This window comes from Callospermophilus lateralis, chromosome 3 (assembly GCF_048772815.1).
Source record: "Callospermophilus lateralis isolate mCalLat2 chromosome 3, mCalLat2.hap1, whole genome shotgun sequence".
Taxonomy (NCBI): domain Eukaryota; kingdom Metazoa; phylum Chordata; class Mammalia; order Rodentia; family Sciuridae; genus Callospermophilus; species Callospermophilus lateralis.
The window spans coordinates 15,220,755-15,241,474 of NC_135307.1; the positions used below are offsets into that span (position 1 = coordinate 15,220,755).

At 55.8% G+C, this 20,720-nt stretch overlaps 1 protein-coding gene across 4 annotated transcripts in view; it reads left to right on the top strand.

Moving 5' to 3' along the window:
• Ttc7b (tetratricopeptide repeat domain 7B) overlaps positions 1-20,503 on the top strand; it is a 234,360-nt gene extending 213,857 nt beyond the window's left edge. For all 4 annotated transcript variants that reach the window (XM_076849750.2, XM_076849751.2, XM_076849753.2 and 1 more), the window contains one exon: positions 19,529-20,503. In XM_076849750.2, the coding sequence (XP_076705865.1) occupies positions 19,529-19,750 (222 nt within the window). In that variant the 3' untranslated portion in view covers positions 19,751-20,503. The remainder of the gene's footprint in view (positions 1-19,528) is intronic.
• The last annotated feature ends 217 nt before the right edge of the window (positions 20,504-20,720 follow it).

Genomic DNA, 20,720 nt, shown 5'->3' on the forward strand with positions numbered 1-20,720 from the left:
GTCTGGACCTTCATGCCAAGTTTAAAACTCTTAGTCCCAAAGCTTTAAGAAGGACATCTGCCTGGAGAAGTCTCTCCCCATAGCACAGATGAGGGCCTAAAATGTCAGGTGGAGATGGAAACCTCCAGACCCGACTCTCACCAGACAGTTGAAGGTATTGCAGATTTAGATTCGCATTCACATCTCCTATGGTGGGGGCAGGGGTACCAGGGATTGAACTTAGGGGCACTCAACTACTGAGCCACGTCCCCAGCCCTATTTTGTATTTTTATTTAGAGACAGGGTCTCACTGAGTTGCTTAGCGCCTCACAGTTGCTGAGGCTGGCTTTGAACTCAGGATCCTTCTGCCTCAGCCTCCTGAGCCGCTGGGATTACAGGTGTGCGCCACTGCACCTTCTATTTTGAGGGCCCCTTTTACAGATGGAGAAGGCCAGACAAGGAAAGAGCCAAATCAGTTAGTGGCAGCCACACCTGGAGTCCTGATCTGTCACTCTTAAAGGCTTCAGGCCCCCTTTCTCCATCTGTGGGATGGGGTGGCGCCTGTCTCCTGGAGCTGGGATTGGGGTTGGGTAAGAGATCAGCTCTCTGGACTGCTTCAGGGCAGATCCTGGCCCCAGGAAGCCTGGCCTCCTGCCCTGAAGGGGAAACAGGCTTCCTCCCCGCTCTCGCGGGGGTCAGGATCTCAAGCAGTGGCTCTGGGCCCCTTTCTCTGGCTCACTGCTGGAATGAAGCCACTGTCCTGCGCCTGCCTCTTCCTCTCCCTGCTGCCCAGAGCTGGAATGTGTCTGAACCACCAGCTTCAGGGATTTATGAGCCCACTCACAAGCCAGAAGGTGGGGCTGAGGGGTGGCTTTGGAGGAAGGAATGACAAATGCACCAGGAATTGCCAAATCTCAACCCTCAGACTTGGGGAGGTCCTGACCTGGAGCCAAGGCAGCCCCTCTCCCTGCACAGACTCTGAATCTGCTCCAGCCCTGGGCACAGAGCCCCACCTGCACTCCTCTTACCACCTGGCAAGTACCCTCGTGGGCGCTGCTGACCTGTGTGGAGTTAGATGAGAGTGTCCTCCTCCTAGAGCAGCTGGTGGAGAGGGTGCCAGGACTGGAGGAGACCCTGACCCTCATCTGGCTCCCTGGGGCTTGACACTGGCCCCCCCAACCCCTAGGAAAGGAGAAAATAGAGCAAATCAACACCTGAGAGCTTCCCCAGAGCCCCAAAAGCCCCAGTCTCCAGGAGCCTTGAGAAGGCCTTTGAGAGCTGCCAGCCAAGGAGAGCCTCTGCGGGTGCTGTGCACTGCCCACCAAGTTCTCCCGTGCATGGACACGTGATCCCTCTCCTCCCTCCACCAGTGCGCGTCCGCCCTTTTTTTTTAATCTGGTTGGTGTTTATATAACACCCATCTCTTAAAATACCTTTGCAGGTATTATTTCTTTGGGAGCCTTTCAGAACATCAGCTAGTTAGTCACCCAAAAGCCTTGTGAAGAGGACAGGGCTCAGCCCAGCACCTGGCCTGCCAGCCATCATCCGACCCATGTCAGTCACTTCCTCACATTGATTCAGCATGCCAGTCCCTTGGCAGGTTTTGTGCCAGTTAAATGAGATGATAGTGATAAGATGTGTGCAGGAGCTCCCCAGCCACTCCACCTGGAGGGAGAGATGTAAACACCAACAAGGGAGTACAAGGCAAATCAGAAGGCAGACGGGCAGCTGTGCAGGGCACACGGGGCCCTGTGCTTGTGGGGCTGGGGCCCCGTTTCACAGGAATGACCCGTGGGCTGAGTTTTGGCAGCTGACTAGAGGTGAGACTCTTCCACAAGTCAGGGACAGATGGAGTTTAAATGGATAGCAAGCCAGCTTCTGGGGATGTGTGGGACACCCAGGGAGATCTACATGCAGAGCAGGGAGCCGAGGCCAGTGAGGCTTCTGCTGGGTGAGGTGTGTTGGGGTGGTTATAAGAGAACCTCATTATTTTTTAGAGAGAATTTAGGGGTGAAATGTCACAATGCCTGTAGTTCACCATAAAAATACTACCCTTGCCCCCAAAATAGATGAAACCAATGCAAAGAAGGTTAACTGTTGGTAAACTCAGATGATTTGTAAGTAGGTGTTCTTTATATTAGCCTTTCTACTTTTCTACAGGTTTGAGATTTTTAAGATCAAATTTAAACAACTAACGTCAATGTGACCAGGTTTGTGTTTTGGAGAGATTGCTGTGGAGGGCAGGTTGCTGGGAACTAAGTCACTAAGGACAGTCACTAAGGCTCAGGCTGGCTCTCAGGCCTTCCTCAATGTAAGGGGACACAGGAGGGAGGAGCAGGTAGAAGAAAGAGGCTGGTGGCAGATCTCACTGGCCACCTTGAGGTAGTGACCTGGTCAGTTACACAGAGATGCCCCATTGCATGTGCCTGGACAGGTCTGTAAGTTGCATGTGACTAGGCTGATGCAGTGGCCTTGGGGAGGGACTGTGGCCAGTAAATGACAGCTGAAGCTGGACCTGGGATGTAAACCCCAGAGAGGAAGAAAGATGGTCTAGGACAGCCCTCAAAGAACACCAGCATTTAAGAAGCAGGAGGAAATTTGACTCATTTGGAAATTGAGCTGCTGATGGTGTAGACAGATTCTCCTCCCTCCCTCCCCATCCCTTTGTGGCCAGGATTTGGACCAGGCTCTACCAGACTCACAAGCCCTACTTCCCACAGCCCTACCCTGCCACCAGTTTAGGGTTATGGCCCATATGAGGCCCTGTTCCCATGCAGTGGTTATGCCACTGTGCAGAGGAGGGTCTAGGTCAGCAAAGTCACCCTTGGCTAAGTGTCAGGAGCAGAAATGGCTTCAATTAGAGCAACAGCCTCCACACAAAGAGCCTGGGCTCTTGGCAAGCAGCATGGCTTCTCTGGGCCTCCCATTCCTTCCTCAGTGCATGGAGACAGTGGCACCATCTCACTGGGCTGAGAGAGAACAAGGTATGGTCACGTGCATGAGTCAGGACTTCAGTGGTGTCTAATGACCACTGTCATGGCTTAGATCTTGGGAGAAATATGAACCAGCCCCTCTAAGAGTCTATTTGAAACTCAGCTCTTTGCCAGTTGTCAGTCCCCCAGGCGTTGGTGGTGACCCCAAGTTTGTAACATCAGTGACTATTACTGGCAGGGATCCTGGATGTGCGCACGCACCCACACACATACCCTCAGCCTGGAACCCAGCCTTGCCAAAGGTCAGCCTCGATTAGATTCATAATAGAAATGCTGGCCAGTGTCCTTCCAAATGCTGCAGAAACTGCTGGCCCAGGCCCGCAGGGGAGCCTCTGGTGCATGATGCTCTGTCTTTCTTCATAAATGAAGAAGCAAAGCAGGCCCACTGCAGAAAGCAGCCCCTCCCTACAGGGCCCTGCGTCCCTGCAGCGTGACTCTCATCCTCTGTGTTAGGCCAAGGGATCCAGACAGATGCGTGGGGCTGGAACCTCAGCCCGAGCCAGCAATCCCTGCGGGGATCTCCCAGAACAAACCAGAAGCAAAATCTGCTTCTTCCTAAGGACAATATGCATTTTTCCAGGCCTTTCAAAGCAAGGCAGGTCAATCGAGTTATAATTGGCTCCCTAATTAGAACTCCCACAAGCTGTTAAACTCTTTTACCTGCTGCCTGGCATCTTCCACAAACGTGGCAGATCCACTTCTGCCTGTGGAATGATTAGAGAAAGCCAGCTTTTTTGCCGACAGCAGCCCCCTCCAGCCACTCCCTGCCACCACTCTTAACATCCAGGTACCCACCAGCAAGCATGACAGGGACATGGCCCCATTTACCAGGAAATGGCTGCAGGGAAGTGAGGCTCCAAAGGCTTCCTTGCTGGAGCTCTGTGGAGGCTGAAGAAGACCCATCCTGTCCCCATTTCCCAGGGAGTCTTGCACGAAGCCCCAAACCTCTGCTAGTTGAGTTGCCCCGTGGTAAAGAAAATGTACCCCCCATGTCCTCAGCACTCAAGAAAACAGTATTTTTGTGTGGCCCCTCTCGACTGGCAAAATGACAAAGATGACAGTGTGCTTTAGGTGCTGGAATCGGTGCCCTTTAAGGCCCAGAATCACCTGTATGTCCTTCGTGGGCCCTCTACTCCAGCGCCAGGGCCTCTTCAGCCCCTGCCAGCTCTGAGGCACGTGCAGTGCCTGCTGGGGCCAGCTCATCTGGCTTGTCTCGCCCCAGCTCCACTGCAGCGAACTCACGTGGGCAGCCAAGCCAGCCACGGTGGGAGGATTACACCACGGAAATCAGCAGGCACCACGGAGCAGGGCTTCTTTTCTCTTAGGAGGCCACTTTTCTGGCACCCGTTCCTCTGGACTGGTCTAGGTAGAAGTGTTATTCTGAAGGAGAGAGGCAAAGGAGAGTCGGGGACAGCAGAGGCCATGGGCAGAGAGGAGCAACCAGTGGCCCCGACTCAGGACCCTGGCAGAGGGTGTTGTAGCACAGATTTCATGGGGCTCGCCTGCCCTCCACCTGAGACAGACTGGAGGAGACCCAGGAGAGAGGGGCTGTGTCAGAATTGTCCAGGCAGTGACAGAATGGGCAGTGTGGTGGGGAAGTGCACAATTTGGAGCAGAGCAGGAAATATTCTCATTTGAAGTCTAGCTCCATCATACAGTGATGACTTGTGTGACCTCAGCGTGCCACTCAGCCTCTATAATGCAGAAGTAAACATTCCACGGGTCACTTGGAGTCCTGAGCACTTGCCTTGCACAGGAGCCTCACCTCGCGGCTGGCAGTCTGACAGGCCTTTCCGTTGGCATCACATAGGAAGTGAAGAGATCCCCAGACCCCTAGATTTGATATGATGTGCCCCTTCCTGTTCTCTAGGAATAAGAAGGCTCCCTTTTCAGCAAAGTGTCCCAGTGGGAGAATGGGCTGCCCAGGGGGGTTACTGGGGACGGATCCTGGGGCAGCCAGAGCCATAGCAGGGCACTCTGGCCCAGAGAACCACACTCACCTTGCCCAAGTCTACCACAGCCTGAGCAGTAACCACAGGAGCCGCATTTGTGGCCACTTGCATTTATTTTTCCAGTTTCCAGCACAGCCCCCTCATTGTCTGAGCTCCCCAAGGCCCTGGGTTGGAGCTTCCTGCAGGGCCATTTGACTTCTGAGAAGGCTGGGCTGCTCCCCGTCACTGTAGCCATTAAAGGGCAGGGGCTAGTGCCTGTTAGCTCAGCAACCCTTCACCTCTGCAGATGGGGGCAGCTTGCTGCTCCTCCCCTCAGAGCTAACTGGGGGTGTTTGAGAAAATGACTTCCGTCTCCATGCTGGATTGTTCCACACTGAAGTGGTAGTGATAGGAGCTCAGCTGCACAGGAGAAGACGGTGTAGGGCTGGTCTCTGCTCTGGCCCCCCAACCACGCAGTTCACCAGGTGTCACTCACTCCCCACTGGGACCCCACGGACCACAGCCTATTCGTCTTGTCCTTGTTCCAGCTGTGGGCCTGATTTCAGGTGCTCTAGAGGGGAAGCTTATGAAATCTCCAGGAGTGACAGTCCCTATCGCTGCTGGTTGCCTATAGTCCCAGTGACTTGAGAGACTGGGGCAGAAGGAGGCATGTTCAAGGCCAGCCTCAGCAATTAGCAAGGCCCGATCTCAAAAATTAAAAAGACTGGAGATGTAGCCCAGTGGTAGAATGCCCCTGGGTTCAAGGCTCAGTAATGGGGGGTGGGGGAGGAAACCAGAAATATCCCATTTCCAAGAAAACTGCCAGGGTGTCTCTTTTTGGTTTTGGTCTTGGTTTTTTCATTCTTTGGTTTTTTCACCTTTCTCTGGTGCTATTGCGTCAGAAATGCATGCGTTGTGATGAGCAGCAGCCAGGAAAGATGGGGTGCTGTCAGCGAGCCCCCCTGCCCCTCTTGCCCAGACTTGGGTTGTGAGTTCTCTGTTATTGAAATGTTTCTGTGGGAGAAAACTTTCTCTAAGGCTTATCAATTACTGTCTTCCCTTCCTGGGAAAGTATCTTCCCATGCCTGTTTGTTCTTGTGTAAAAATGGAAAGACAGTTTATGCTCGATCCTGGCAGATGGCAAAGGTCCCAGTGTGACCGCACGCGTAGCAGGTGGGGAGTTACCCCAGAGTCCGGGTTCCAGTGGGCTGTTGGGACTGTCCCTCCACAGTCCAATGCAGCAGAGCATTGCCCAGAGGCTGCTTGAGGGGCCCAGCAGGGCCTGGGCGGGCGGGGCAGCAGTTGCCTTCAGGCTGGGCCTGGAGGCACATAGAAGACCGTGGGCTGAACAGGATGGGTGGCTGGAGTCGAGCTGGGGGTGACGCCCACTCTCTTGGTTACCTATTATGTGCCTACAGTATACCAAGAATTGGCCAGGGGCTGGAAAGACTTTCAACCAACAAGGACATATTATGACCTGAGTCACCTGGGCTCTGTTTTCTGAGTCCAGCCAGCAGACTTCCTTCCTGGCCCTGCTGCCTGTTGCAGCCTCCCAGCATTCCCAGCGAGTCCACCAGTTCTCAATGCCACCCTTAAGGAGTTGTCCTGACCTGCTTGGTGACCCTGCAGGGTGGCTGCACTCCAGGGAGATGGGAGCAGAGCTGCCTGCTCCCCCTGTGCAGAGGTCGGGGCCAGGGCTGCTTTCTGTTTGCACTCAGTTTTGCTGGGAGTCATTTACCCACCTTCTGCTCCTCCTTGGGAAGTTGCTCCAGACTCTCTCTCCTCTCAGAAGCTCCTCCCCCACACCTCAACTGTGCTCAAGCCCTGGGGGAACAGACAGGCTGGGTATCAGGTGCTCCAAAAACACTCCACTGAGAGAAAGAGCCCATCAGCCCTAGAGTTCTCAGCTGGAGGCCATTAACTCCGCCCCTTCACTTTCTAGATTAGGAGAATGGAGGTTGAGGAGGAGGAGGCTGCCAGCTGATGGCGGATCACTGAGCGGTCCCAGGGTGCACCCCAGGGGATGGCTCCTGCCCTCCTGCCCCAGGAAAGGCACAACTTCTGGCTTCTCTGTGAGGTTACTAGGGACAGGCTTTTGCTCTCAGTGTTGGTGACAAATGGTCACCCGTCCCTCCCCACCTCACTGAAGGACAGGTTGAAGCAGAGGCTGTCAATGTCATTGGAAAGGGACTCCAGCCTTGGACCACAGGCATGGGGCTGGGGTCCTGGGACTCCAGGAAGCTCCACAGGACCCTCCTCACAGCTCCACAGTGGTTACGTGTGAACTGTTCTCTGACCATGGAGAACCTCCTGTGGGAGCCCACCCAGCACTTCCCCTCCAGAGCCCGTGGCCATGCCTTCTGCCTGGGCCTGCTCGTCTCACTGTAGCAACAGGGGTCCTAGAGTCCCAGGGGCGTAATTAGCACCAAACTTTCCACTCTGTGCATGGCTTGGGCCGTGGGGAGGTGCTTGACTTCCAGGCCTCCCTGCCTGTTCTCCAATTTATTGGGGAAGGTAGATAAAAATAAATAAATAAGTCAACCAGGGAGATGTATAAATAAGTCAGCAGGAGTCTATTGCCGATGGAAAAGTACCAGCAGGAGCGGCCGTGCCAGCACCCACAGAGCACGCTGCGGTGCGCAAGTCCCACAGCGCTAGGGCCAAAGCACACTCTCTCCCGGGAGCTGGCAACCGACTTCCACACTCAGGCCCGGCCTCTGAGCTCACAGTCATTGCAGCAAAGCACATGACTGAAATGGCAGTTGGGGATGGGGAGTCTGCAGGCTCAGCCTGGAATATCACCAAGAACCATGTCAGGATGGGGAAGATTCCCACCAGGGCCCACCCAGCCTGGGCTGTTCTTTGGACCTGGTATCCCTTTGCTACTGTCCTTTGCTACTGCATGGGACTTGCTAACCTGACACTCTCAGGTCAGCACATCAATCAGTGCCTCTGTGAGTGTGTTCCTTAAATTTGTGAGTGTCGCATCTCGGGCTGCACCAGGATTCCCCAGGACCCTCCCTGCCTGGTCCCCATGGACCCCACTGCAGCAGCACCTGGCACCCAAGTGCTCAACTGAGGGCAGCCAAGTGACTCCACTCCAGGGCTAGCACAGGGCAGCCTGGGCCTCCTGTGTGGGATATTCCAAGAAGAAAGCAGAGGCCTCACTGGGCTGCAACACCCAAGTCAGAGACGAGCCCAATGGCTGTTGAGGTAAAGTCAGCCTGCACCACTGAAGTCATTGCTGCCCCTCTCCCCTGACCAGCAATGTCACCACACCATTGATCACCAAGGGCGAGTAAAGGGCCGCCGAGTTCCAGATGCACACAGGGTGCCTGGTCTCTGGGGCCCTGGGTTGGAGTAATACGTGCGGTCCCACCTCGTTACCTGTTATTGGGAGTTTGACTGTCACCAGACCTCCTGTCTGGGAGGTGGCCTCAGACCACTCAGGTGTGACACCAAGGGGCAGCTGCTCCACAACGAATTAGGCCTAGGGAACAATGGCTGCTCCCAGAACGCTGGCAGAGGACTTGCTCCAGAGCCCTGGCCAAGAACCGGCTGCCCTGGCCCTGAGCCCCTGCCTTCCCGTTTGTTTAGAGAAGGTAGGAATGTCCTCTTATCCTCCTGCCAACAGGCAGATGCCGGCACTGCACACAACAGAGAAGGCCTTGGCCAGCTCAGGGTGCCTCTGTGGGCGAGATCCACAGCAAACGCACCCTCCGGTGCCCAGCCTGTGTCCTCTGAAAGGGCAGGGAGCCTGGCCCCTGTGGCAGTGTGAGCCACTGAGGCCCCAGCACACATCAGTGCTGAGATACCCATGGCACCCAGTGCCTGTTGGTAGAAAGGAGAGGCAGCTAGAAACCTTGGCCATAGCAGAGTGAGCTGGGCCCCACCCTGAGAGCACAGGCACCCAGATGCTCTTCCACAGCTCACTTCTGTGATCTTGGCAGGGTGCGGTCAGCCCTCAGTAGCCACAGCTTCCCCAGCCACAGACACAGCCATCCACAGGTCAATATCTAGGGAAAAATTGCATTTATTCTAAACATGCAGTTTTTCTTGTCATTATTTCCTAACTAAATCAGTGTGATGACTACTTACAGACACTTGCATTGTATCAGGCATTATGAGTGGCCTGGAGAAATCTGAAGTATCCAGAAGGATGTGCACAGGTGACGGGCCAGCACTGCCCATTGTATTCATGTATGGAACTTGAAGTATCCCAGACCAGGCTCCCCACAGATACTGAAAGATGGCCGTCCCTGTCCCCCTCAGGGCCTCTATTTGCCCCTATAAAATAAGGATGCTGGCCCTTTTGGGAAAGCGTCCATGCCCTACCCCACCACCTGGACACCTGCTGCAGGAGGTAGGCAGTGAGGCTGTAGGACTTGGAAGCTGCTGGCAGGCTGGCTGTGGTCCCTCTGCTGAATGTCCCTCTGACCCCCAGGGACTGCTCTGTAACAGCCGCCACCACAGCCTCTGGATATTTCAGCACTAGTGCTGAGCACCCAGTTTCAAAGAAATTAGGCCAGAGGAAGCGCAGGGCACGTCTGTGCGAGATGCACTGGGGCTGGACGGGCCCCTGGGCTCATGGCCAAACTGACGCATCCTCACTGCTGGTGTTCACGTCCCAACCGCCTGTCACTCTGGGTTGCTGCTCATTGCAGAATAAGCTCTTCTAGAATATTCCAATCCTTCCTGGAAGAAAGCAGCTTTAAACGATTCTGCAGGTCAGATGCTTAAAAAAAAAAAAAGAGTGAAAGCCATACATTTTCCTGGGGCTTGATGATGCCTTTGTCTGAACCCACAGTGAGGTCTCCTTTGAAGGGCCTGTTAAGTAGCAGAATTCAGTGAGGTTGAGAGAGTGGGTGGAAACCCTGGGGAGGGAGAGAGGGAGGGAGGGAGAGCTGTTCTAGAAGATTCCTTTAAGGGGGGCTATCCAGTAGAAAGGGATGGGGGCTTCACCACATGACTCCAGGAGACCCCGAGAACGTCAAGAGTGGGGCTTCGATGACAAGGTCCACTGGGCGTGGGCTGCAGGGGAAGCAGTGAGCTCCCCGCACTGGAAGGTGTAGCCAGAGGCCTCCTGTCGGGAACCACGGCAGAGACTCGTGCATCAGAGGCAGAGCCCCCAGCACCTGTCCCAGCCCTGGGGACTTCCACAACTGGTTGGCTGTTGCCTTAGAAAGAGGAGAATCCTTTGAAAACTTCAGTTGTTTCCTTCTGAGGTCTTCCTTCAGAGCTGATGCTGGAAAGATCTGCTCCCCACAAAGCCCATTTCTTCAAATAAAACACATGATTGGAAAAGGCCCCGCAAGAGTGTGGCTCCTGCAGCCCTTGGATGTCCCCGGTGAGCAACGCCCGTCCTCCCCTGGGACCCTCTGGGGTCCTCCACAGCAGCGGATGGGGTGGGAGGGCCTTTTCCAAAACTCTGCGAGTACACATTCACCCTGGTGGGTAGAGCCTTGGGGTCTGAGGCCGTGCCCCTGCCCCACTGGCCCAGGCCAGAAGTCTCATACCCCCTGGTTTGGTTCCTTAGGCTCGTGCCAGGTCTGACTGGCAGCCCAGCCTTGGGGACTTGTTTCAGTGACTTGTAGCAGCTTGAGCTCATGTTTTGGTTCTGACATTCAAGCAGGGAGACCTGGGCAGTGGAGGCAGAGGCCACAGCGGTTCCGGAGATTTGGTTTTCATGAGTCCCATCCCCCTCCGTGGGAAAGGGTGAAGCCTGGGGCCCTCGCTTCTGCAGAGGCTCCTGCATTCAAGCTGACCTTGGGCAGTAGGACCCCGCCACCATGTCAGCTGGCGTTCTCCTGTCCTTTGTCCCCGAAGCCTCCTCCTAACCGCCCTTCAGCCCAGGCTCCCCTGAGCAGCACACAAGCTGCCTTTGTCCTTCTGAAGGTTAAGTGGCTTCATGAACACTCTGTCCCCATCCAGGGCCTTGAGCAGGGCGGAGGGGCTGGAAGCTCCCGGGTGACGGCCACAGCAGGTGCGTGTGCCTAAGGAGGAGCCGAGAGCGAGCACACCGGGTGCCACTGCCCCTGCAGCTTGGGCGGCACAAGGTGGTCATGAAGGCTGGTGTTGGCCTCTGGGGGAGCTGCGTCAAAACTGTAAAGTGACCCAAAGGAAAAACTCAGCCCTGTCCAGACAGAATGAGGCCCCCTGCGCTGGTGTCTGTTGGGCAGAGATGTGAGCCGTGTGGGGTAGGTCAGGACGTGCTTGCCTTTGCCGCACACCTGGGACCTGGGCCCCGGGAGCTCCTGGCCTGGAGGGAGGCTTTCTAGGCTGGCACTGTTGGCCTAGACATGCGCTTGTCCCCCTAGCAAACTCTCAGAACAAACAAAACCCAAAACAGAGCCCAGTTTAGAGAGCAGGGCTCATAGGGCTGCTGGAATCCAGGTGGAGAAGCCAGCAGCCCCTTCCTGTACACCCCCAGGTGGTGCTCCTGTTCCCTTTTGAGGCACTGGTGGAAAGCAGGTGGGTTCGCAGCTGCAGCCACAAAACGCTTATGCCCCAAACTGATGGCCTCTCTTTTGCTTTGGAGAGAAGAAAGGCCACTGGGGAGGGCGGGAGGCCGGGGCAGCCCCAGGCTGTGTTAGCTGCTCCACAGAAGGCCTTTCAAAGCCCTGTTCCCTGTGGTCTCTTAGAGCGGCACTGGTTTGCTATTTATGTTCGGATTTGAAAGAAACATTTTTGAAAACACACCCTCCCTTCCCTCTGATCTATGGAGTCCTCAGAAAAGAAAATGCAAATACCCAAAAGCAATGGCATGGTGGGTCCTCTCAGCTGAGGCTTGTGTTCTGGGAATGCAGACGCCCAGACCAGGCCTCAGGGTGGGGAGGAGCTCCTGTGGGGACCGACTCAGTTTGCCATGCACACAGCCCCTGGGGGGACAGGCAGCAGACAGCTGGGGTCCAGGCAGTGCCAGAGCTGCGGAGCCCTGTGTGCAGAGACAACCTCAGCGCTTGCCCCTGGCTCCACCAACCCTGGGGCTCTGCCCTCTGGCCCCACTCAGGGACCAGTGGGGACAAGGCCCTGAGCAGACTCTTATCCTCTTTGGCCCTCTGTTTCCTCATCAGCAAAAAAAGCGTCAGACTAGATGACCACGGGTGGGTTCTGGGGTTTTCCTGGTGAGCAGAGGCTGTGTGACATGTGAGAGCTGCCTAAGGGAGGCCGTGGCAGCCCTCTGGGCTCCGCGGGAACAGCACTTTCCCCAGGCACCACACCACACTGCCTTCCCTGGGAGTAGAGGAGGCTCTGAGTGTGCTGGCCTGACTCGGGGGCATGGACAGGATGACCTGAGGCCAGAGCTGCCGGGGCTTGCTAGTGGACAGTATGAGGAGCAGACCATGTCACTGCCTCTGTTACCTCTACCCACGGCATCCCAGCCACCCACTCGTCTTTCCCTCCATCTGTCCAGCAAGTGTTTCCAAGAGCCCCCTCTGCCAGGCCCGCTCCTGATGCTGCATGTGCTAAGACAGTCCCTGCTCTTAGGAGCAGAGAAGGCAGCAGAGAGTCGGCCAGTTGCTGGCATCACAGGAGGGCCCCCTTTCCCCTCAGGTCCTAGCAGGAACGAGAAGGACTCTGGTCCCAGTAGTAAGGACAGCCGTTGGGAGCTTCACACACCGCCTCATGTGGTCCTGTCGCTTGCCCATGAGCCACTGTCCTCCTCCTGCAGATGAAGCATCTGAAATGCAGAGCATGGGCCCCCGAAGGCCCGGCACCCCTCTGCCCTGGGACAACACCGAGTCTTTCCTCTGGGGCGCAGAGGTTCCTCTGACACGTGTCGCCCACAGCAGCCAGGGCTCACAGAGCCCTTTAGCCCCAGCCTAGAAGGTGAAAGCTGGAAGGCAGGCTTTCCTTTAGCTGCTACATCATCACCTTTGTCCAAAGGTCTTGGGAATCCTGGGGGGGCTACAGTGGCCCCAGCTGTGCCCCATGTCCTGCCCTGGGAAGGCCCTGGGTGCCTAGGCCTCCCCACCCTCCCCAAGGCCCCCCTCACCCTCCCCAAGGCCAGTCGTGCCAGCCAGAGCGCAGGCCCAGGGCTGGCGCCTGCACACAGGCAACCTGGATTTAAATGTATTATTGTCGCTTACGTTTTCAGGGCCTGCTCATTTATTCTTTCTGCCCTGATTACCAGCCACCTGCTCAGTGTCAGGCCCAGAGGTACAGAGATGACCAGGCTCCCTCAGCCCTGCCTCCGGGCGCTCACAGCAAAGCCGGAGATGAGGCATTGTCATTAGCATAGCACCTGTCACACAGGATAGGTGGGAGGACGCCTTGCAGCCAGTAAAACCCTCCACACGTGGACGAGAACCCTGTGCGCTCTGGAGGCTAATGTGAGTGGCGGGTCCATGCCTTTGTCCCCCGGTCTATTTGTGTGTTTGGAGAAGCCACCTGCCCACACCACCTTAACACCGCACCCCCTACCCTGCAGTGGTGTCATGGTGGAGTTTCTGACCTAAATCTGAGGCACCCTGACATCAGCCTTCCTCCCCGTCCTCGGCCTTGCTGTGGCCTCCCAGCCTCTGCATAAGCAAGGCAGCCACCGGCGACGCGATGCGGGTGTGGGGCCCACAGCTGCACCCAGGCCCTAGCACAGAGAGCACTGGCGAGTGGGTCGCCTCCATCCTTGCACCAGAGGCTTGATTTCCACAACACCATGCCTGGGAAAAAGCAGAAGCCACCCAGAGAGGTGCAGCTGACTCCCACTGGCGCTGAGCCCCAGGACTTCTCTTCCCCAGTAGCTTCTTTTTCAGGGACATCATCTCCCTGTGCCCCTCAAGGTACAAGCAGTGGGCCGTGACAAAGCCAGCACTCAGCTGGCCAGGGGGAGGTTCAAGATCTCCCAAAGGGGCTTTGGCCCTGTGGGTCTCTGACTCAGAAAATGGCCAGGCGCCTGCTGCTGCCTCTGACATCCCGGGGCTCCAGGGCTCCTGCCAGCTCCCTGGGCACTTGGCCAGGTGTTTAGTCCTGGCGCAGCCATTACCCGGGCATGAGGAAGATGCTAGCTGCCATCATGCTAGCCAAGTCCAAGTCCATTCTGTCTGATTTGAAATAACAGGTTTAATTTAATCTCTTATTTCCAATTTGGTGTATCACCAAGATTTTATTTGTACAAAACACCTGATTAGAATAATTACAAGCTTGGGGAGCTGTCTCCACTGTGTCTACAAGAGGGACTAGCACGTGAGCCCTGAGCTTCCCCTTCTCCTGGGGCAGCCCCACCAGGGCTGGGAAGGTGGGAGCTGATCTCCGTACCCTCTGCAGGAGGTGCAGAGGCCACACGCATGCACGTCAAGTCTCACTTCACAGAGGCCTTACCCAGGTTGTCTTGTCTGTGAAATGTGGTCTGCAGTAGCAGCTTCTCCTTGACCTGGTGAGGGTGTCTGGGCCATCTCCTGGTGGTTTTTGTCAATTCCGATGCAGATGCCATGAGAGGCAGGTCATGTGGTCATGAAATACGTCATCAGAATCTCTTCCTGCCAGGTGGTAGCTGGGAGCAGGAGCCACGTGTCCCAGGATAGGGCTGCCCAAGGCAGGAGCCGTGTCTTGGGCTCTTGGAGGAATGGGGAGTCCTGGGGCTTTGTGCTGAGGACTGGGGCTCCAGCAGGGACAGCCAGGCTGGCAGTGCTCAGCGTTCAAGGGACTCAACAGTGTGTCACTGGCAGCTAGCCTGACAGAACCCGGAGGAGGTCAGGTTGCACTGGCAAAGAGAGGAGTTCAGTGCAGCCTCAGAGGGAGGCCCCTGGTCTTTGGAGACGAGAGGAGCCAGGGCGTGTGAGTTCAGCAAGGATATCCACGCTCCAGTGGAGGAGCTCGGGCTGGGGCAGGGCAAGAAGGCCTGTTGGCTGCATGGGGATGTGGGTGGCATGTCACTTCTGACACATCTAGGTCCCAGTCCTCCTCTGGCCAATGTTCTTACAACACTGGCCCTGAGCAACAGCTCAGACCCCAGCTGGCATCTGCCCTGCTTGATCCCGCGGAGTGACTGATCTCCATGCTGCTCCTGCGGCACTGGGGGAGGCCTGTTTTTCGTTCCTGTGCCAAGCTGCCCCAGCAGGTCTGTGCTGCCTCCCTGAGCAGCTCCAGCTTTGGGGATTAATCCCGCTAAACAGATTGCTTGGAAAACCTCCAGGCATCAGGAATGGCAGCCTGCTCCTCCTTGAGGAAGGCAGTCAGGTCTCTGGAGGCTGAAGAGCCGCAGAAGTTCAGTGGCCCAGTGCCAAGGCTGATGGTCAAATGAGTCCACTGGGCTGGTTCTCAGTGGGAATTTGGGGGGTGGGTAGACATGCCCCTGCCCTGTACCCTGGAGCACCCACAGTCGGGCTGCCGAGAGCAGCACCCTCGGGCCTCCACCCTGGCTGGTCCACTTTCTGCCTAACAGGACACCCCAGTCCTGTGACACCTGCAGCCACCCAAACCTTAAGATCCCAGCCAGCCTTTGAGCCACCAGAGAGAGGCAAGGAGCCCTCCTGGTTAAGAGTGAACATCAGGATGCAGGCCTAAGCCAGAGAAAAGCGGTGCCTCCAGAGGAGCCATTTCCCAGTCGTGAGGAGCAATCAAATGGACCATTAGTGGCCAAAGAAATGAAAGGGGAGAGCGCTGCTGCCCTTGGCTGTTGCCTGGATGCAACTAGGTTATTGCCTGAGGGCACCGGGGTGTTGCTAGGGTTTGGATAGACGTGTCCCCCAAAAGCCCCTGTGTTGGTGCGGGAGATGAAAGGACCAGATCATGAGAGGGTGGGTCTATTTGGTGGATTAATCACTGAATGGATCACTGGGTGGTAACTGTAGGCAGGGGGCCTGGCTGGAGGAAGTGGGTCACTGGACGCCTGCCTTTGGGGATTATACATTCCGTCCCTGGCTCCTCCCCCTCTGTCTCTGCTTCCTGGTTGCCGTGATCTGATCATCCCTTCTCCTCCCACCCCTTTCTGCCATGTTCAGCCCCTCCTCGGGGCCCAGAATAATGAGGTCGGCCCGGACCTCTGACACTGAGCTCGAAACAAGCTCTTCTGCTCTAAGTTGTTCTGTTCAGGTATTTTGGTCTCAGCGAGGAAAACCTGACTGACGCAGATGTGGCCTGAGAGCCTGCAGAGACCTTAGCCTCTCTTCACAAGGCCCAAGGGCAGCACAGTCTGGTGGGCAGCACAGTCTGGTGGCTTTGGCAGCCTACAAATTGTGTCCTTTGGCCCAGGGACCTTGGGCAAGAACATGGCCTCTGAATGCTGCCTCCTTGCACTTAAGGCAATAGGAGAGGAGCCAAGTCAGGTGCCCACATGGTTCCTGACAGCGAGGGGTTTCCCACAGAGGGAGACGGCAGCAGGGTCTGGCCACACCGAGAGCAGCCAAGTGAGCAAGGACACCTCTGTCTTACACCATGCCGAGGTCCCCGTCACTCTTGCCAGAAGCGTACAGGGGGCCTCCTGGCAGGAGAGCCCATGGAACCCCCTGGGGAATGCGAACCCCTATCTTAACCCTCACTCTGCTGCTCAGCCCCACTGTACGAGTCCCCGCCTGCTCCTGTCTCCTTGGGCTACACTGGAATGTTCTAGGCGAGGCGAGGCTGAGGCCCTCCCCTAGAAGGAAGCAGCAGGAGCAGGAGTCTTGCTGACTGCATCCTGGGCAGGTGATCTCCTGTCAGGTCTGGCTGCCCCTCAGGGCGGGGAGACCCCCCATCTTGGACAATGGCAGGAGTGTTTGCCACTCCGCACAGAGGACCCAGGCAGGCCCTAGGAGTTTGGAGAAGCAGGTTCTGCAGGAGCGTGTACCTGCAAAGTAGGGGTTGGGGCACTGGGGGCCCAGGCCAGGGGCTACCGCTGGGCTCTCGAGGCAGTGGAAGCAGCCCTCGCATCCTGCTGCACACGGGTCCTAGCCGTGCCCATGTGAAATAGCTTTGGGTCCCCTGGGAATCAAATGCACTTAGGATAGTGCTCAATGTGTCACCAGCACTGGGGAAACATCCGCTGTCAAGACTGTGGCTGTGTGGGTTCTCGTCCTGTTACAAAGCCCAGCCCAAGCTGAGAGTCTGCCTATTCTTGCACCAGTTCCCTTGTTCTCTAAGATGGATGGAGAGGGCTGGAGGAAACCCTGTGCAGACTGGGACACGTCCTCTGCAGGGTCTGGCTCCTGCTCCTTCTTCTCCCCCTCCTTCTGCGTCTTCCTCCTCCACTTTCCCTCCAGCAGCTTTCTGAACTCTCTTCTTCTTAGACCTGTGGCTCCCACTCCTCCACCTCTGAGTAAAGGACCACCCTCGGGCTCACACTGCCCTGGGGATGTGTGTCCCCTTGGCTGGCATCCCACTGGCCACAAGCTCACAGTTGGTCTTAGGTCTGGGTGACTCTTGGAAGTCAGGTTGCTTTTCTTGGCTCTGGTGGGAAGTCAGCCCAAGGAGCCCTCTGGGCCTGGTCGCTGCCCACTGGAGATGCCCTACTACCGCACAGAGCTTGTCTCAGACATGTGTTTCCAGGGCGAGCCCGCCTGCCCCCTGCACACGTGCCACGCGGCCTGTGGCTCGGGCGTAGCCTGAGGCTGGCAGGCACCTTGTTCATGACAGTGCACCGGCCATCCTGCTTCCAAGAGACCGATGGTGAAGCCCAGGCTGGAGAGCAGTCTGGACTGGCCTTGTGGGGACTTGCACACCCCACCTAAGAGAAGGGCCAAACTTAGAGGGAGGTCTAGGTTGACATTGAAGGACCAGCAGCCCTGTCACATTCCTGGTGGAAAGACTAGCCTGGAAGGTGTCGGGTGTCCACACACCCAAATGCCAGGCAAGACCAGTGTGATCCCAGAGGGAGGAACAAAGGGGTTTCAGCATTCACCTGGAATGGTACAGGACAAGGCAGTCAGGAAATACATAACAGCAAAGGCAAGAGGGTTGTCTCAGATCCTCCGAGAACGAGGTTCAGAGAGACGGGAGCATGGCCCCATTTCTGTCTCAGCTCACTGGGTGGCAGGGGGAATACTGCCAGTGTGACGGGTGGGCAGAAGGGCTTGGCGCAGCTCAGTCCAGGGGCAGAAATGCGTCTCTTCTGCCAGAGCGTTTCAGAGGTAGAGCTCACCTAGCATGTGTGAGGCACTGGGTCCGAACCTCAGCACCACATAAAAATAAAATAAAGGTATTATGTCCAACTACAACTAAAAAATAAATGTTTAAAAAAATAGTCTAATCACGTGTCAGATCTTTCAAAGGAGAAGCTAACCCTTACTAAGCTTTGAAGTAACCCTAAAAAGTCACCAATCATCCATGTTTAATTTAAAATACCTTGGATTCTAGAAAGTGCAAAATCAAAGGAAAGGTATGTAATGATACCCTCCTGTAATCTCAGCTCCTTGGGAAGCTGAGGCCACAGGATGCCAAGTTTTAAAAGGACCGGGATGAAACTCAGTAGTACAGTGCTTGCCTGGCAGGCATGAGACCCTGGGTTCCATCCCCTGGGCTGCGGGACATCAAGGCTAGAAAGTTATGCCAGTGAGTGAAGGTGAGTCTTACAGAAGACTCTTATAGGAGGCCTAGGAAAGCAAACCTCGATGGTTGGTGAAGAGAGGAAGATTCCAACAGGAGCAGGTGTTGCATTGGTGACATTAGTACAAAGAAGAGTCAGACTGAAAGGAGCAGGCCACCACAGAGTCTGGCTGGGAGGCGAGCCTTCCCACATAGCCACGCATATGTGGAGAACCCTAGAAAGAGTCTGACCTTTCACCCAGGAATGGCCATTTTGGAGATATTTGGCCCAAAGGGAGAATCTTCAAATGGCCATCAAGGGCCACTGTGGGAGCCCTGGGGGACACTGGGCTCCTGCCCTTTGCCCTTCACCTGGAACAGTTCAGTTGTGACTGTTTATACATAAAACTATGTGTTTTCTCAGTGAGATTTCATTTTGCCAAATTTTCCCAGAACTATTAAAAAGACTTGAGATCCACTGATCCAAAAGAAGACAGAGCGCGTTCTGGGCAGGTGTCGTGGCCATGAGAGGTCTAACAGCAAAGAGGCTACTCTGACCTCAGCTCCCTCCCCAAGGCGTAGCCCTTGGGTGGAAGTGTCCAAATGAGCACTGCTCTGGACAGGCCGAGGGGGCACGGTGGGACCAGATGTTCTGGGGCCCATACAAACACACCCTGACTGGAATTGTGCAGGGCCACAGCTGTGCAGGGCCCAGATGGGGCAAGCTGGGGACGTGGAGCCCAAGGGCTTGGTTAGGGCAAGAGGCAGTTAGCAGCTTTAAGAAGTGTGTCATCACCACCATGACAGCAGTGGCCCCAGTGACATTTCTTTAGGTCAAAGCCCAAAAGGTGACGATAGCCTTCCATCAGGCTGGTGGGTGCTGGGACGTGGCCCATAGGCACCCTGAGGCGGCACAGAGAGTGCCTTTGCAGTTGGTGCGTTCCTGGTTGTAGTTTGCAGATGCACCACAGGAAGCTGCCTCTTTGGTCAAAGATGGCTAAACTCCAGCAGCTCCACGGGGGCCAAGCCACTGCTTTGACTATTGCCCTGAGACAGGGGTTACTGTGTTCACAGCCGACTGGAGTGACATTCCCACCTCCGTGGAACTACTGAAAACGGAAGGAACAAATAGGTGCCCAGAGCTGCGTGACCTGTCTGACTGTCTGTCTGTCTCTCTGCCTCCGGCAGGCGCTGATCCTTCACCAGCTGGGCCGCTACAGCCTGGCAGAGAAGATCCTCCGGGACGCAGTGCAGGTGAACTCGACAGCCCACGAGGTGTGGAACGGGCTGGGCGAGGTCCTCCAAGCTCAGGGCAACGACGCTGCGGCCACCGAGTGCTTCCTGACGGCCCTGGAGCTGGAGGCCAGCAGCCCGGCCGTGCCCTTCACCATCATCCCCCGCGTGCTCTGAGCAGGCCCTGCCTCACCTGCCTCGCACGCCAAGGACGCTCTGCCTGGGCCCGGGAACACCCTGTGGCCCGGGGGTGGCTCTGCCGCTCCAAGGCCGCGGAGGATGTTCCACTGACCACAGCGAGCTCACCAACCACCCCATCACCGCTCGCTCCTCATGCGTTCCTCTGCTGTTGTGCCAGCTTGGTGACAGTCTCTGAACCTTCTGGCGGGGTTCACAGGGATTATGTGCCATATCTGGTTAGCTGACATCTGAGTTTTAAGTGAAATGATTATGGAGTTAATCAGCAAATGTAGAAGAGTATATTCAAAGGTGAAACTCAGTGGCAGAACAGATTATTTTTATCAGAGCTGTAAAGAAAACAACTGTCTGTCCTCTGCTCGGCCACCGCAGCCCAGAAACCAAATGTGAATCCTCTGTTCCCACCTCAGCACCCGTCCACGCCAGGACACCAGCTGGCGGTTTCTCGGTTTATTGTCAATAATTGTACCCTGTGAAGAATTACTGTTCTCCTCACTTAGAACAAAGCCTGAGTCCAAGAATATTTATATTTTACCAATATATGCCTGTTACAAGAGAAGGAAATATGAGTTATTTAAGTTTAACTTTTTTATGTGAATTCAGAGTTTATTTATCGATGGAAATATGTACAAAGAAGCTTCAAATGGAATATTTACCGACATTCCTTATACATGGCAGACACTTGGCTAAATGGGAAGATGATGTTAATAAAAAAAATGATTTTTAAATGGACCCATGGCTCATGTCTTTCATAAAAGCTGTTAGACTGGAGGTCGGGTTGTGACTTAGTTCCTGGGGTGGAGAGTCGTCTGTGCCTGAGGCCTGCTTTGGGCACGTCCCCCTCCCCCAGGCAGCAGGGGAGGCTGCTACCTGGGAATGGTCCTGAGACAGCAGCCTCTGAGACACACCCCGAGTCCGGCCTGGACCTGGTTCTGTTGCTCCCTGCCAG